General features: G+C 37.7%; 1 protein-coding gene across 2 annotated transcripts; it reads right to left on the reverse strand.

Annotated features, from left to right (window-relative positions):
- Window positions 1-789: 789 nt before the first annotated feature.
- LOC129730231 (uncharacterized) lies at window positions 790-3,344 on the reverse strand. 2 transcript variants are annotated; one of them, XM_055689389.1, is made up of 3 exons: window positions 3,295-3,344; window positions 1,319-1,485; window positions 790-1,258 (listed from the first exon to the last, which is right to left on the reverse strand). In XM_055689389.1, the coding sequence occupies exons 1-3, from the start codon at window positions 3,311-3,313 to the stop codon at window positions 1,031-1,033; spliced, it is 414 nt and encodes a 137-aa protein (XP_055545364.1). In that variant the 5' UTR covers window positions 3,314-3,344; the 3' UTR covers window positions 790-1,030. The 2 variants fall into 2 exon arrangements, with proteins under 2 accessions (XP_055545364.1, XP_055545361.1); XM_055689386.1 differs by lacking the exon at window positions 3,295-3,344 and having other exon boundaries at window positions 798-926; window positions 1,090-1,258; window positions 1,319-1,800.
- Window positions 3,345-18,032: the final 14,688 nt, after the last annotated feature.

Consider the following 18,032-nt stretch of genomic DNA (forward strand, 5'->3'; position numbering starts at 1 on the left):
TGGTTCATTTTGCAATTCTGTTGGTTTGATCAACCACGGAGTGCAACTGCGGGCAGTCTATCTATGCTTTACTATGCTTTATTTAAGGGATTAAACATAAATAATGCCAAGCAAAAAAATAACAAAAATAATTTCAAATTCAGCAGCTTAGACCAGAAAAGCCACAAATGAAATGAATCTAGTCAAAATTTAGCCTAGAAGGGCTAAGAAACGCAACAGGACAAATATATTCTAATTTTTGCTGTAAATGGTTCCGTCTTCCATGTATGATTTTTTGATGTAGTTTGATGCGAAAACAAATTTCCCCGAGTTTGGATATATTTCAACTTAAGCCGCAACAATGGCGCCATTTCGAATTTTTGAGAAATCGGAAATTTTTGATGTTTTTTCGACGCCAAAGCCAAATATCGAAATTTCGAGAGTTTGACCACATATTAGGATCTTCTTACCTACCTTAAAAAAAAACAGATCTTAAATCGAACAAAAATTGGGCACAAAACGATGATTCTACGAAAACGGTTTTGGTATGGTTTTAATATATTCCACAAAGCAGAATAATATGGAGTATGATAATCATTGATCGTAATGCGCTAATTTCTAAAAGTGGTAGTCAAATTATGTCTTATATTGAGAAAAAAGTCTTAGAGGTCGTTTGGCGGGTGTCTGATCTACGTAAAATGTCAGAAACATGTCGTTTTCCCCTACAATACTAAAATAGGTTTATAACGACGTTAAATTACCTTATTTGAAATCTCTTTAATGTAGCATCAAGAGTGTAAGCAACACTAAAAGATACAATAACAGCTTGTCTTCACATGATTCTCCCCTTTTTGTGGGGAGGGGGTCTCATTTTTGGCCAGGACCGGTCAAAACATAAAAATCTCGCTTCAGCTATGTGACAGAATCATCGCAGGTAAATTCAATGTCTGAAACATTTCAAATTATAACAAAGTATTCTCATGGAACGGTTTTAAAATTTAATTTAATTGAAATAAGATCCCAATTACATAGTTCTTAGATTAAATAGGAATCAGTATTTCAACGGTGGAATTGCAATTACAAACTTAAGACGTTCTGAGCTAGACTTACCAATAAAGCAGTGCGAAAATATGTCATACCCTTTCATGGGCAATTTGCATTTTCCGAGCGCATTAGATCCGTTGTAATTATATCCATCCAGAGCTTCGTCCGAGAAAACCATTGGAAGAAATTGAACTATCGACATTCCAGCAGGTTTCTTGCGAGTCAAAAAGTTTACCTTGCGAAATAGTTAGAGGTTTTCACATGTTGCCCGATTGAAATCAGCTGAAAAACCTACATATTCCTCGCGGATGCGATCGTTTTGAGAGACCGAATTCTCGAGTCTCTCGACTTCCTCCGGTTCGACTAAGGGGAACGAAAATCCAGTTACATACGGTGCATTTGAGTCGCGAACTTCGTAAATCTCATCGGAGGATAAAATGTAGTATTTTTCCGGTGTGGTTACTGCAGAGTAGTAAAATGTTAGTGCTTTTGTTAATCGCTGCATAGAAGTAAAAGCACTAAGAATTGTCAGGTGAGTTAACTTATCAATGGGCTCGATACGACATACACGATTTGCGTTTGGTATTATATTTATTTTCCTAAATGGTCCGCGTTCGAATATGGTTCACATCATGTGATGATCCACCGAATACCACGTAGTTGCCAGTTTGCGGAACGACGTAGCACGCCGTTTTGATTGTGCTCGTCATGAATGTTTAACTGTTACAGTTTTGAATGTCCAAATTGAAAACAGAGTGCAATTAAGGTGTTTTTCTGGAGCCTTTTTCTCGTGTAATTCTGTGTAATAGTATTGTTTATTAGAATTTATGGTGGAATAGATTAATTGATATGTATTCACTGATATGTCGTGTGCAATGAATTTTTGAACGCACTGACTCTCGCATGACAGGTAATAGAAAATTCAATAAAGTTGAGTTTGACATCTGATGACTATTTAGTCAGCCTGAAAAAATCATGATTGGTTTGGTATTATCAATATTTTAAAGACTTTGGATTAGTATGTACATCTACACCTGATGTTTGCACTTAATGTTTTAGATACACCAAGCTTTGCCATTTTTCTATCTTTCCAACAGGATCACACCCTAGGTAATCATAGCTCAACTTAGTAATGAGCCAACATGACGCATAGTATGCCTCGAATCCGTCATCTACTACGTTTTTGCACGGTCAGGCTTCAAGTAGGGTTCTATCAGCCAAACATGTGTTCACCTCGAAAGCAATGGTTGTGGATAATACATGAAATCTTATGCTTCACTTTTTCGATTTTTCTAGCTTTTGGGCTGCTTATGTTTTGTATACTATGTTCCAATAATGACTAGGTCGGCATTTTGTTAACAAACTTAAGACTATATTAGCTCGATGGATGGTCAATATGGAAATTTTCATTTTTAAATTATTAAGGCTTTGTATGCATGAAACTTTGCCAATTTTTCTATTTAATAGGCAACATTCGCATCGACAACTAAGAGAGAATCGGCGTGAAATGTCGTAGTGTTTCGATGTAAACCGCGTTTCCGGCTCGGGAGAATTTTACTTATATTAACGTTTTCGGAATATAATGATTTCGAGGGGTATACCCAGATACTTGTTCATGTCTCACTGTGACTGTTTAACCGAAGATTTCGTCCGGTCGATAAATATCGCGATTAACGAAAACGCGATGTATACCTTCCCAAGAATCGCGACGTGCGTTCGTTTTTTCTCGGGATTGGGATTGACTCGGGATCGACAAATAGCTGATTGCTACGAGTAGCATGGGCTACATCGCGTGCGTCGTACGCAGAGGATCGCGACGGTTGGCTAGAAATATACTCATGGTTAGTTTTCGTAATAAGCGTTTTTCGCGGTATCTTATCGTTTTTTTAGAGCAGACAAAGTGTATACGAGAAACGTCGTTGGTCGATCTGTTAGGTAGAAAATGTCCGGTTGACCGAACCCCTAGAGACTCCGCGTCGGTACCTCCATGAGGTCGAATTATCTACATATAGATCAACAACGCGCAACTGATTTCGGTGTAAAGAGGATCACCTTACGAGGAGATATCATATTATTTGAAGTTGTCCCAATTTGATCAAAGGTCCAGTATCCTTGCGTACAATTTATTGTTGCGGTGTAACATTGTCAAACTGAATGACTTCGAATCGCATTATGAATATCGTGACGGAACTTGTTTGCGCGATACTTGTTCTAAAGAACCCGACACTCGAAATCAGCGCATCGTTTACCAAAACGAACCCTGCTGTGTACCTTGCCCTTTCTCCAACATCCCAGTGATTTCTCGTGGAAGTGCAGAGGTGTTCTCGGCTTCAAATAAGCGAGTATCACGTCAACATTTTCCTATACAAATTCCTTCTTTGACCTGCATTCGGATGCGGCCGGCGCTGGTATTGCCTAATATAAAGATTAAGGTCACCGGTTTTTACACATTGAGGATGCATGTTGGTCCCAAGCATCATCTGTTGGTTCTCTGTGTAATTACAGCTGATCTGGCAATAACGGAGTAGCAACCGCGGGCGGTCAATCATGCTCATGCTCATGCTCAACATCAATATTTTAGAACCTAAAGAGTGAATATACCTTTACTGGATTTAAGCATTCATATAAATCTATTTCTACAAATAATAAGTTTGAAGGAGAAAGGCTGAGTCTGACCGCTAGGTGGATTAATTTAGGTTTTTGGGTTCATTGTTGGTTTTGTTGATCATTTGCAACATTAAGTATATATTTTTGAGTAGATTTTGTTGAAAATTAGGTTGAATGGTTGAATTATCAAAACAAAACTAAGTGTTACATGATTGATTGGGCTATACTGAGTATCGATACTTTCTCAATTGTCATTGTATCGATACTAGACTTCACGGTTTCAAGTATACTATATTAATATATATAGGTATCAAGTACTGACCATTGCTGGAGTGATTTCCTATTAACCTACCAAGGTAGCAGTCATGATAGAGGATCTTTGTCTATATAATAAAATATTTTTGTCCAGCGTTTCGATATCGCTAGTATCGATACCTATCACCCAAACTGCGAAATCGTGTGCGAGATTCGACTGTGATAATCGTGTATTTCGGGGTAGTCCAATTTGGCGTAAAAGTCGCAATAACACAGTGCAACAATTTTTTTGCCTTGGCTTCTATGTATGATTTTTTTATTAGGTTTGATGCGAAAACAAATTTCCCCAAGTTTGAACATATTTCACTTAAGGGACAATAATGGCACCATTTTGAATTTTTTAAAAATCGGAAATTTTTTATATTTTTTAGACGCCATTTTATTTTGAGACCAAATATCCAAATTCCATGAATTTGTCCACTTATAAGCATCTTCTAACCCATCTTTAGAAAAAAACAGATCTTAAATCGGACAAAAATTGAGCTCAAAACGGTGATTCTACGAAACCGGTTTCGGCATGGTTTTAGTATATTTCACAGAGCAAAATAATATCGAGTATGTATGAGCATTAATGGTAATGCGCTAATATCTAAAAGTGGTAGTCAAATTATATCTTATATTGTGTAAAAAAGTCTCAGAAATCGATTGGTAGGTGTCTGATCTACGTAAAATGTCAGCAACATGTCGATTTTGCCCCAATTCCCCTACAATACTATATTAGGTTTATCTCGACGTTCAATTAACTGTTTTGAAATCTGTTTAATGTAATATCAAGCGTGTAAGCAATACTCAAAGATACAATAACAATTTGGCATCACATGATCCTCGCCCTTTTACGGGGACGGGGTCGCATTTTACTTTATCGAATTCGCGATGATTCTGTCTCGTAGCTGAAGCGAGATTTTCATGTTTTGACCGGTCCTGGCCAACCCCCTCCCCGCAAAAGGGGGAGGATCATGTGATGCCAAATTGTTATTGTATCTTTGAGCATCGCTTTTTCACTTGATATTACATTAAACCGATTTCAAATAAGTTGATGAAATTTTTTATATTTCTAGCTGAACATTTCAAAAGGTCCTATCTGCTTTCATCGTTTTTCCGGAGGGTTTTTTCATTTTGTTAATGGTTCAGCTCTAGTGGCTCTCCCAAGCGTGGTTTTCGTTTAGGAGCCAATAATGATCCCTCCGCTATCAACTTGTACAAAAAACGTGCCATAAAAGGTGTTTAATGAGTTGTGGTGATTGAATGAAAGTGATCAATAAAAAAATCGATCAAAGTAGATAGGACATTTTTAAATGGTTCTCTAGAATTGGTCTTAAAACAAAATGGCGTCTAAAAACATCAAAAAATTCGATTACTCAAAAGTTCAAAATGGCGCTGTTGTTGCCCCTTAAGTTGAAATATGTTCAAACTCGGGGATATTTGATTTTGCATCAAAATACAAACAAAATTTATACATGGAAACCAAGGCAGAAAAAAGTCAATTTTTGTTGCACTGTGTAATCAAAGCAGATAAGTAAAGTTTACCTCAGTTACGCCACCTGCATGTGTTTTTTTTTCGTTCCATCATTGCATTCATGCTGGTCTAAAAATCGTTTTAAAATAAAAATGCATTTCGTAAGCATGCCTCGACTCATCTTATCACATAAAAATGAAATTAGAATTTTAACAACAGCTTGAAAAACTCTTCATGTTAATTATTTGTAGCGAATTTCTTTATTCCACTGGGGCAGGGCAAATCTGTCGAGGAATAAAAAACGAAAATGCGATTTACGACGCAAGTAAGAAAGAGATGCCAGATAATTGTAGAGCAACATGTCAAAAGAATCTATCTACTTTCATCGATTTTCTTGATTGACTTTTCATTTGTTTAATAGTTCAGCTAAAATAACTACACCCAACGTGGTTTTTATTTTAAAAGCTAGATTAGATTCTCCGCTGTCAAATGGTGTAAAGGACATATCATGAAACGTGTTTAATAAGCCGTGGCGGTAGAAAGAAACCGATCGATCAAAAAAGCGATCAAAGCAGATAGATCCTTTTGACATGTTGCTCTACAATTGTAGGTAGGCATTTTCTGCCGTAAACTGTCATAACCTGTGAAAATTCTCTGAAAAAATCTACCGAACATTGATTTTTGGGCATTGTTTTTTGACTTTTACGTCATCACTGTTAACAAAAACGAAGCCCTTTAAACCCGAGACTCAAACCATCTCCGTACCTTTCTATCCAAGTATGATGACAGTTCTACAAGGTATGCTATTCACGTCGATGCATTAGTATTAGTGATCGTTATGAACTTTTTCCAATTTTGTATGAAATTTGAAATGATTTTGCATTTTAAACTAAACTTATAAAACATACTTTCCTGAAAAGTTATAGAAATGATGTTGAAACATGTTTTATTTGTGGGGAATACATAAACATGCTGCGGTTTAGGTAAAATATGCTGTTTTTCATCAATTTGCCGGTAACCTTTTTGCACTTTTCGTTATTTTCTTGTACTCTAATAGCGCTTCTAAATAGAGTCACTTATGTTTTATACAGTAACAAAAGTCATAAGCTATGACAATGACTAAGATTATGCTCCAACTATTAGAAATTAGCATTTTTATATATTTTATTTCGACATATTGTCGCAATTTTTCACACTAAATCTAAATTAATATCAATTTCTAGTGTGTTTCAATTGGAGATTCACTCTCCAACCAAAAAAATCAGATATAAAACAACATAAAACGAGAAATTTCTAAAAATGTTCTGAATTCCATACAAAACGCGAAATTTTTCATAACGAGATTTGTTTGTGTGCGTGGATAGACAAAAATGTAGCATACCTTGTAGAACTGTCATCATACTTGGCCTTTCTATATTCCATTGCGGCGGTTGGGTAGAAGCTGTCAAATTTTACAGTGCGCTCCGGGCAGCACGCCAGGTCAATTCTGGAACAAAATCGAGCATATAAAGTTGAGATACTCAGAAAGAGAGAGAGAGAGAGAGAGAGAGAGAGATAAGCGATGAAAAAAATAGCTGATTTGGCAACATATCAGAGGTGCCACATCTCTTCTCAAAGCGCAAAGTTGACTAACTTTTTTATTCGACTCGTATAACTGATGGTGACGGTGGAAGTCCTGGGGAATAATAAAGTGCATCACAAAAACCGTGAAGATGTTAGGGGCCATCCACATACCACGTGGACAGCTTGAGGGGGGGGGGGTTGTGGAATGTCCACGGTCCTTACAAAAAAAAAGAATTTACATGGGCATTTGTCCACGGGGGAGAGGGGGGGGGGGGTAATAATCGTTAAAAATCTGTCCACGTGGTATGAGGATGGCCCCTTACACACTTAAATTTTTTGCCGGGTCCCGGTAATTATTTTTTTTTTCAACCGAGCACTCAGTGATGCCATTCTCGGCAATAAATTACCGAGACCCGGCAATTAATTTTAAGTGTGTAAGTTTTATGTTTATGTTTAATTTTATATACTTTAATCACTATCTTGTAGACCAGGAAAATGATGATAGATTTAATTTTTAGCCAAGGCTGATATACACAGGAGAGTGTTTTTCGTGCGATATTTGCGTAAAATGCATGTTCTTGGCGTCAAAAAGAATACAGCTGGTTAGAAACTTTCAGCAGCATCTAGTAGACTGCTTGCTGTTTAAACCTACCGTTTAGTAAATATATATAAATTCTTAAAGTTACCCGCCACGTAAACTCGTGATAACTCACTGCAAATAGAATCTTGATAGGTATAAAATGCTGCCTACAAATCATCATCATCATTTTTACTGCAGCACCAGCTGTTAGTCGAACAGTCATTCGCCCATTGGTCAAAGAGTGTGAATACAGGCTTTAGCCACAGACAAACAGACGTGTCTCTTCGAAGAAAAATCCTGAAAAATCTTCGTCCTTATTTGAAACGTTACACTCATGCGCCACCATGTGAGCTTATTACCCACTAACTTATTTTCGTAAAACGGTTTGTGTCTTTGCTAGTGGGTGCGCATGGTTGCATAAATCAACACCACATTACTGACGGTTTTTGTCTTTGATAATGACTATGCATTAGGATGGGACAAAAAATAAATGTTAGCTCCCATGCCTTTTTCGTGTTTCTTATGGGTCCCATAACACCTGTGTAACTTTTCAGATCGATCGGTGAAACGCCCGATTTGCGCTCGATTTTTAAAGTTTCCATACGATTTTATATGAGAAAATCCACTTTTTCAAAACTTATTCTCTGGAAATTTCCAGTTGGCTCCTAAAAATATATCGATAAATGATATTTGTAGGAAATTTTTCTGGGAAAAACTCTTCTTAAGACCGTAAGGCGCTACGATGCTTGTAGAAACAGCTATTCACCCCAAACTGATTGAATGTCTTACTGACGGTTCACCATTGAAATTTTCCAGCAACACTGCTACAGCATGCTGCTATTGCAGACTTGCTTAAGTATGAGAAATAATTTCGCGTGGAATTATTTTCAAATTGTGATTTTTGCTCAGAGTATCTTCGGGGAAGCCTCTACGATAAATTTAAGCGATATCATTTCTCATCACATGGTTGAATTTGCAACAGCAGCATGCTGCAGCAGTATTGCTAGTAAAATTCCATGGTGAGCCGTTCGTCAGATATTCAATCAGTCTGGGGTGAATATCTTTTTTACAAGCAAGGTAGCGCCTTGCGATCTTCAGAAGAGTTTTTCCCAAGAAAATTTCCTATAAATATCATGTATCGATATATTTTTAGGAGCCAACTGGACATCTCTATAGAAAAAGTTTTGAAAAAGTGGTTTTTCCCATATAAAATCGTATGGAAGCTTTAAAAATCGGGCGCAAATCTGGCGTTTCACCGATCGATCTGAAAAGTTATACAGTTGTTATAGAACCCATAAGGAACACGAAAAGTGCATGGGAGCGGAAAAATAACACCATGGCTTTTTTCCCATATGACCGTGTCCCAGTCTACTAAGCATGCTTGCTTATAGCAACACTGCCCACTAAGCAAATCGCCTGTTTGTCTGTGCTTTAGCTTTACATTAGTAACACTAGCACCATCTGCTGCTGTTTTCGCGCTGCGCCTTGTATTTTGACATCAGCACTAGCGTACGTGCATGTGTCAAATTGAGAATAACCAAGAATGTATGACAGCGCCCCAGACGGTGTTGTCGCGCAATAACTGTTATTCGATTGTAAATTTGAAATGATCGTTTTGTGTGGCGATGGAGCTAAGTTCCAGTGTTACGTCTGTGCTATTAACGTAAACTTAGTTTTCCAAAGTAACTCTTACAGTCGAGTATCGACCTATAAAAAAAGGTCGAAAAAATCCCGAAAAAAATTAAAACTTCTCCTGTAAAAAACTCCCTCTAACAACATTTTTTTTTTTGCTGAAAAATAAAAGCAGATAAGTGAAGCTTACCTCAGTTACTTCACTTGCATGTGATTTTTTCCGTTTCGTCTTCGTATTCCTGAAAAATGCATTTTGTGCACCATCTTCATGTGAATTTTTGAGTTTCCACGATTTCCGCGAGAAAAATTCTTGAACACATCGGCAAGCAAAGACCGGCGGGAATCTGTGTCTACGAGTTGGAGGTCAAACTCTATTAAAACGATGAACAAGATTGCACTGCGCCAGCGAAATGCGTATCTGTGGAAGGATGAGCGTTCCAGTTATTCTGTTGAAAGCCAGAACTTGATTGATTCTCCTTTCGACATAAACAAATAAAAATATATGCTAACCTTAGTTCAGGCATCCGTGATTCACAGCTTCTGGAATGCAATGACCATATATGGATTCCCGTACGATCTTGGCAATAAAAATAATTCGATATTTGCGTCAGTTCACCCCTACAGGGAGTGAGGAATTCGTTTCGTTTGCCAACCCACTCTTCACGGCTACGATGTACGCCTATTTATGAATGAATCGAATCATGCTGTTCAGTTTGTGTAAACTTACGACAGGCCGACTGTTTACCATTCGAAAATAAATTAATGAATAATCGCGGGTATAGACAGGATTGCCCATACCGAGCACAGCATCCGCTGTAATACCGGACAAAGGCGTGTAATCCCTAAACATACAACGTGCAACAAGGCACCAAAATTAGATCGGTATGTACAAGGACGAGATTCGAAAAACAGTTTTTTTTTTTGCTCATACTAACTTCACTTCCTCTCGTATTCTGGCGGCCAAGAGTTTCCCGCGCCAATTTAGAAAATCATGCCCCCATATGACGCACCGGCCAAGCACGCAAATGGTGAGTGATAGTATCGTTCCTCGCCGGGTTGGACGTAACGTGTAAATAGTATGCTGGGGTAAACGAAATCTGAATAATGGAAAGATTTTTCGAGAGTTGGCAGGGCAACTATTGAATGAAATACTCTCTGGCACCTTGTCCTAGCCTGGTGGAAAATTTTTTTGAAAAAAAAGAACGTTCAAGCGTTTTATTTACACAAGTGGTGCTGATTGTTATTTTGTTCTGTAAAAAGCCTAGACCTAAATTATTTGGTATTTGCAATGCTGTTGATTTCGCAAATTGCACTCAGTTTAGTGCGTCGTTTTCAGTTGTTGATACTATAAATCAATCCTCATCCAGTTGCTCGGAATGGGGGAAATTGGACCTGGCCAGTAGATGGTCATTATCACCATGCACCAGCTGTGGGTCGTCGCGGATTGAAAAGAATTTCAAATATGCGCTAATCCACGAGGGTCCCACAGCTGGGATGGAATTCCGATCCGATCTGTTCTGCAAATCTCGGGGAAATTGCTCGTTTGCGTCAGCAACTTTCGACAGTTGCATATTTTATTTATATCCCAGAGTAAATATCGCTTTGGTATGATTGTTTGATTTTAAGAAGAATTGCCGCAAGTCGAGTTGGGTTAGAGGAATTGAAGAAATGCTTGCTTTTGTTCAATATTTTACCAAATTGAACTTAAACTAATTATCTGAGAATCAAACAAAAGTGTTGCCGTCTACCATATATTAGAAGAAATGCAAAAGAAGGCAAAATTCGGTGATGTGGCGCGCTTCAGTTACAAACAACATACAACGCGTCTCCACCACTTACCGAGAATGTCTTGTCATTTGATGTACCAAATAGCAGACATTGACACAATCTTGTCACACTTGTGTTGACAGATTTTTTTTTTGTGTACGTTAGCACATTTGAGCGGTGTTGTTACCAAGCATGAATATGATGGCGTTTGGACTATTTATTTTTGTGTACCCTCTCATGCTAACGTGGGATAGAAAGAGCATCGACTGTATAATTGGAACAGCTGCGAATATTCAATCACAATTTTTCATTAACAATTCGTGCTTGCGAAAGTAGGTTAGCCGTGTTGCTGTGAGCATGATTAGTATTTTTCAGCCATCCCTCGTATGTTTATTATTCCGAACTAGAGTTAAAAATAGAACAAATTTTATAAATATTGAATCTAATTAAGCGCCCTCCACGATGTCCATTTTTGGCGAATTTCGATTCGATCTCCCTTGCTGATGATGCAGAACCCTATGCCGCGGCCGCGGATGATGAATGTTTTTCACCCATTTTTGCGAAGCCTCTGACGAACGGGCGAGCGCGCGTCATTCTTAAATATTTATATTTCCCAATGGATGGATGGCTGGACGGACATCGGCGCTGACACATATGACACGGCGCGCCGAAGAAAATGCCGGTCGACCGGGATATTGACGCAAACTCACGCGATTTCGAACTAACAAACCGACCGACCGACAGTGCAGGCGGTAAACTTTGCTGAAAACTGTAATTAACTTTCCACAATAAACAAAACCTGCCTGTCGCTTCGTGTTCCCGCTTCTTTAGCGTCATCCGCCGGTTGTTTCGCGCGGATCTCCGAAGTGGCTGTGAGTGTCGAATGATTTAAGGAGAAATTTTCACCATACTTTGTTATTTGTGTAGAATTCTATCACACTTAACCTCAAATCCCCTTGCATACCTACCTCACGAAAGATATAGCAATCACTATCAAATTTATAAGTTATAAATGATACCCAACAGGCAGAATGTCATATGCTTCTCGGCTCAGCTCGATTGACTCAGCATTTTCTGTATGTGTGTATATATAATGTGTGAGCAAAGTAATCAATTTGTTGTCAAAAGTAATCAATTTATCAATTTTCAATTAGATACATTCGACTTTCTCTCCTCATGGTAAATAAAACTAAAAAGTAAGGAAAACGCGCAAATAAATTTTTGACGTTGTGTATGAAATTATGCAACTCCTGCCATTTTGTAAGTGTAAACTAAACTAACAATATGTGAATTTTTAAAATTCATTTCAAGTATGAGATTCAATATCACACTAAGTTGGTTGATAAGTTGCTTCGATCAGTCAAAGGCATGGTATGAGTGTTGACACCTGTTGAAAAGATATTTTTCAACAATGACTCAACATGCAACGTTCTTCTCTTGCTTGCATGCAACAATATCTGTTATTTCGGTTATTTCTAGTTATGAACCCATGGCTGCAAACCCGCCCCAAATATGGACTCACAGTACGGTCGAGCTCCCGAGCAGCTGCTCACTGTACAATAACCGGCGGAAATTTGGGTTAGTGAAACATTAGTTCCGGCTGATCCAACTACGCGCCGATGGACGCTTAAACTGTAGCACACAGTTGCACCGATTCTTGGGCAAACGAGCCGACAAATTGTTTTTTAACCCTTGGGTGGACAGTATTTGTACCCAAGAGGTTTTTCAAGAGGTTTTTCATTCTAAATGTGACTGAAAGGGTTGATCCGCTTTCGTTTTTTCTCTCAGCAGGATGGTGATGAGTACAATTTCTTTTCTTTTTCTCACTGATGATTCTCGAACCCGCTAATCACACACATGTACCGATCGTCAGCTAGTTTAGTTTTGTCCTTGGCTAAATAAAAAAACGACGGGCAGCGGTTTTCACTTCAGAATGCTGAAATGCGTTCTTTCGCGTATGATGATCTCCGATTGGGGCGGTCTGGATCAACAGCAAAAGCGTACCGCGGCGCCGTCATTGAAATGATTTCCACTGCCAGGGTTCAGAAAATGGCGCCGACGGACTTTACCGCAAGTGCACTTAACTGCTCTTCGGAATATTAGCGCTGTACACTGGCGTAGCGTGGTGGGGGCGGCGGGGGCGGTCCGCCCCGGGTGTCACCCTCTAAGGGGTGACACCCATGAGGAAAATTTTAATATGTGTCATTTTCATAAGGGTGATATCCTTGAGATTAACTATCAATTAGGTGGAGGTCGCGGTGAAACACTCGAAAATTATATAAATTTGCTTTCAAGAGTATAATCTCAACCAATTTTTCAAAAATAGGTAGATTTATTGCAATTGAAAACAAACGTGCTAACTCTCACAAATTTTTGATAGCAAAATGATTTCATTGCAACCTGGTGAAGGTGACACCCAGGAGGAAAGGGGCGACACCCAAATTTTCCGCCCCGGGTATCACCCGGTCACGCTACGCCACTGGCGCTGTATACACACATAAACAAACAACGAAGCATCAGAATGATGATCGTTAAAAATGCGGCTGCAAATGCAAAAACGATGCTGGCCGGAGTGTGCGAAAAATTGTCAACATTTTACGATCGAGTTTAAAAGCGAAAATTTTACACCCTGCTAGACCATAAAAATCGTGTTCACGTCAGAGTAAACCTTATACTGTATGTAACTTCTCAGGAAAAAGACTAGCTTAGTTCACCACCGGTGGATCAAACATTTACAAGGTTTGTTTAGGCCTTTGTTTACTCAACGCGAAGTTATTGACATTTTACGAACACCGAATGACGGCATTCTGATGCTTTATTTACTGAATTAGTAAACTGTATTGCGAATCAACTGCATAATTTATTTATACTGCAGGGGCTGCAGTGATTCACGAAATTACAGCAAAACTTTTTGCTGATAACAAAACAGAAAGTGAATATTTGCTGGAAATCAGCGTATAAAGACATGATATAACCACAGACTAACAGACGGAACACTGGAACCTGGCTCCATCGCCACAAAAAACGTTCATTTCAAATACAAGAAGAAAATGTCCAGAATATAAATCAAAATTTGAGTTCGTGCGCTTTGAGGAAATCTTGTGTAGTGTCGTTCATACTTAGACATCATCACCGAGCACGGTAAAATACATTACCGAGATTTCAACAGCTGAGATCACGGTAAAAAAAACTTGGTAATACATCAAAATACCGAGATTCTGTAAAACCAAAAATTTAACACCTGTCAAACTTTAACGAGATTCTCGGTAATGTTTTACCGAGTTACTCAATAAATAATAACGGAGCTCGGAAAATTTGACTGCCAAACTATTTCGGTTAAATTTGAAGTGTTTTGCTATTTTTTTCAGATAAACCCAGAATATGATCAAAAGCGATTAAATATACAAAAAAATTTATTTATTATCAAAGCAAGTAATTCAAAAAAAAAAATCATGCGTGTCACCTTCAAAACGGTGATAAGGTGAACCCTCGAAAATTATAAATTTGCTCCGGAGAGTATAGTCTGAGCCAACTTTTCAAAAATGGGTAGTTTTTATGCAATTGAAAACAAACGTGCTAACTTTCACAATTTTCGATAACAAACGGATTTCACTGCTACCTGGTGGGGGTGACACACAAAATTTCCGCCCCGGGTGTCACCCGGTCACGCTACGCCACTGATAATGATATAAAGTTTTAAAAAATCACGTTTTGCTCAGAAAATTACACTCTTTCAGATGATATATAATCATCGAAAATCCGTGAATTGCTAAACAACCCAATAACGGGGCTAGCGCTACGATCCTACTGACACCAATAGTCTCTCCCGAGCCGAGACTCGAACCTACGACGACTGGCTTATTAGCATCGTACCTCGAGACCATCTGGGAGATTTTCCATAATAATAATCAGCCGCAAATCCTGCTCATTTTACATCTACAACACCGAAACACGAACAAAACTATTAGTGAAGCACTCGTTATTTTGACAGCTCTGTTTTTCTGAATCTCGGTGAGAGCTTTTTTGTTCGACGAAATCTCGGTTAAATGATGTCAAGGTTCCAAGTTTCGGTATTTTATTTCTCTGAACACGTAAATTCTCTGTTTTACGGATTTTTCGCTGAACAAATTTACGGTATTCCGGTAAACACGTTCGGTTTCCGATTTCTTAGTATTTTTTTACGGAACAACGGTATTTACTTAACCGAGAAATCATTGTGCAGTTAAGTGTGTGTATAGGCTGTTGCAATAAATTAAAATATATTTCTAGTGATTTCAGTAGGTATAGGAATGGGCGATTAAAATGACTGTTTGACTGAAAACGTTTTGATGTTGACTAGTGAACCTGTATATTTGAGAAATGACAAGGCTCCCTAATGTTGACAGTTTCCTTAACGGTGAGTGCCTTGTCATTTCTCTAATATACAGGTTTACTACTGTCAACATCAAAACGGGCGAGCTGTATAATTTTGCATTGCCGTTATCCGTTTTGATGTTGACAGTTGCCTTAACGTTGAGTGTCTCTGCGTCTCTCTGGTGTATAATCTCCCTAGTTTTACATTAAATACATCCGGAGTACTTCGTGATAAGGCCAAATCTAACAAACTGTAAACAAATAGAGATTTTACCGAAAACGTATGAAGTGAGCTACTATCTACCTTCAAACTTCGAATAAATAATGTATCTCTTTTCTAACTATTAAAAAGTACGATGTTTGTTAAGGGCGAAATCTACTCAATATCAAAACGAAATAGAATGAGGAACACGTTCTTTTTGTTGTTTACGTCAGTAAAAGACGAAACTTGACTTCGTCTTGATTAGAGATACTCAGAGAGAGAGAGAGAGAGAGAGAGAGAGAGAGAGAGAGAGAGAGAGAGAGAGATAAGCGATGAAAAAACCTCCAATTTGGCAACTAGGTTTCACATATCGGAGGTGCCAGATCTTTTCTCAAATCGCAATGTTGACTAACTTTTTCATTCGACTCGTATAACTGATGGTGATGGTGGAGGTCCTGGGGAAGAATAAAGTGCATCACAAAAACCGTGGAGGTGTTAAATTTTATGTTAATGTACTTTCACCATAAAGACAAAGCCTTGGTGCTACATTCCGATTCGGAACATTACTCTTTATATATACGCAGACTTCGCAGCCGACTGTTTAGTGTACAGGACAATTGCGGGGCTAGCGCTATACTTTCACCATAATTGATCATTATTTTGTTGACCATACAAAAGGTTTTTGAACCACCAGTTAAAACTCACTGTATTAAAGTAGTTTTGGAGTGTTCTCAATTCATTGTTAAGAAATTATACATGAAAAACGTGTGAAAACATATATATTCTTAATTGTACCTGATTGCAACATCTTTCAATGTGCTATCTTTCTTTTTCGTTTGGCTCGAATTTTGATATGTTCGTTTGGCTCACAACATTCTCTTCGCATATCTCTCCCTCTGAGTATTGCTAGTCTTGATGAATGGGCGGAATCAAAGTTGTCAACAAAATAAACATTAAAAGCAAAGGGCGTATTCTAATACAATAACGTAAACACGGTGTATAGTAAAGGGCGATACTGTCGGGCAAATGAAAATAAGGCGTATAGTAAAGGGCGATACTGTCGAGCAGATCGAAAAAGTTGCATAGTAAAGGGCGAAACTATAAATTCTCGAATATACAATGTAAAGCGACTGAAATTCAAGTTTTAGGTTTACCATGTACAAAGCCAGAACAATTTTGCTTTCATTAGAGTATCTGGATGACAAATATATTGTTCCACCGTTATTTAGGATTTGAATTCGTGATTAAAAACTTTGTTTGTCTTTTTTGAGTTTTGTAGTCATTGTAAGATTTACCCTCGGATTCACCTTAATCACGAAGTAGTCCGGACATAATACTAAACTCCTCCAAATATTTATAGAGGGAATGGGGTCCTAAAGTTTTACACGGTTTTCTAATTTTTATATATCAGCTGAAAGAGTGCAAATTTCCAAGCAAAACGTGATTTTTAAAAAACGTTTATCGTTGTCCTTCGATTTTTAAATGAAGAATAAAAAACTGCTCGAAATGTCTTGAATGACAGTTCTCCCATACACGCTCGTGAAAAGTAACACGGCGAATGAATTAGTTTTAATTCAATTTCATAAGTTGCATGGAAACGTCAAAAAATGAATACCGCATTTGGTGATTCTGTGTAATCTTTACATTGATTTTAGATTAATCTAGAATAACTCATTTTTGAATTTACCACTTTAACTCAATTTTGAGTAGCAAGCATGAAAAAACGACACCATTATTTGACACGAGTGAAAAGGCTGCACCATGATTCAACATTTGTGCGCCATTATTTAGCCTTTGCGGCCGTGTTATCTGTTCTTGTGGCTGTTTGAGTGATTTCAAAAAATGAGAAAATCGCTGGGAAGGTGGTCACGGACATTTTAAAAAGCTTTAAGGTACACATATAAACTTTTTTCATTATTCATTCTAAAGAACCAAAAGTTTTCAGGTTGTTCGTGTCATCAGGAAAATTGTGGGAGAGTAAAATATCAAGTGATTATGCATCACAAAAAAAGAGCAAAATATACTTAAAAAATAAATATCATTAGACACCGTTCAGATTTTGTTGGTTTTGTTCTGACTGTTACCGGCACAAACCTCCCTCTCTACGCTAACATCGCATTTCAAGCTGAGTGGTTTTCAATTCTTAAAGTGAGTACTTTTAAATTCTGAAAATGGTTAGTTTTAAATTTAAAAATGAATATTTTTCTATTGAAAAATTTGATAGTTTCAAAATCTAAATCTGTGTAGGTTTTAATTTTAAAATTGAGTAGTTTTAAATTCAATAAATGGATAATTTTGTACACATAAACTGATATTTTTTAAGAACTCAATGAGTTTTTTTAAACACAAAAAATGAGTTAAATTGTATACATCATTCTGAATAATAAATACACAGTATTTGCCCATACTATGGTTACACAATTTTGAATAACAACAGAGTTACTCAATTTTCGTGTTGTTCCACTTTTTATGAAAATGAATTGTTTTCTAATAATTTTTGAATTCATTTTAGGGAGCGTGTATACCGTACATGG

Source organism: Wyeomyia smithii, chromosome 3 (genome assembly GCF_029784165.1).
Source record: "Wyeomyia smithii strain HCP4-BCI-WySm-NY-G18 chromosome 3, ASM2978416v1, whole genome shotgun sequence".
Lineage (NCBI taxonomy): Eukaryota > Metazoa > Arthropoda > Insecta > Diptera > Culicidae > Wyeomyia > Wyeomyia smithii.

What these genes read in the sequence shown, in the direction of transcription:
- LOC129730231 (XM_055689389.1), bottom strand. An exon ending in ATCGCATCCGCGAGGAATAT is followed by an intron (nt 1,259 to 1,318) that starts GTAGGTTTTTCA and finishes CTATTTCGCAAG; the next exon opens with GTAAACTTTTTGACTCGCAA.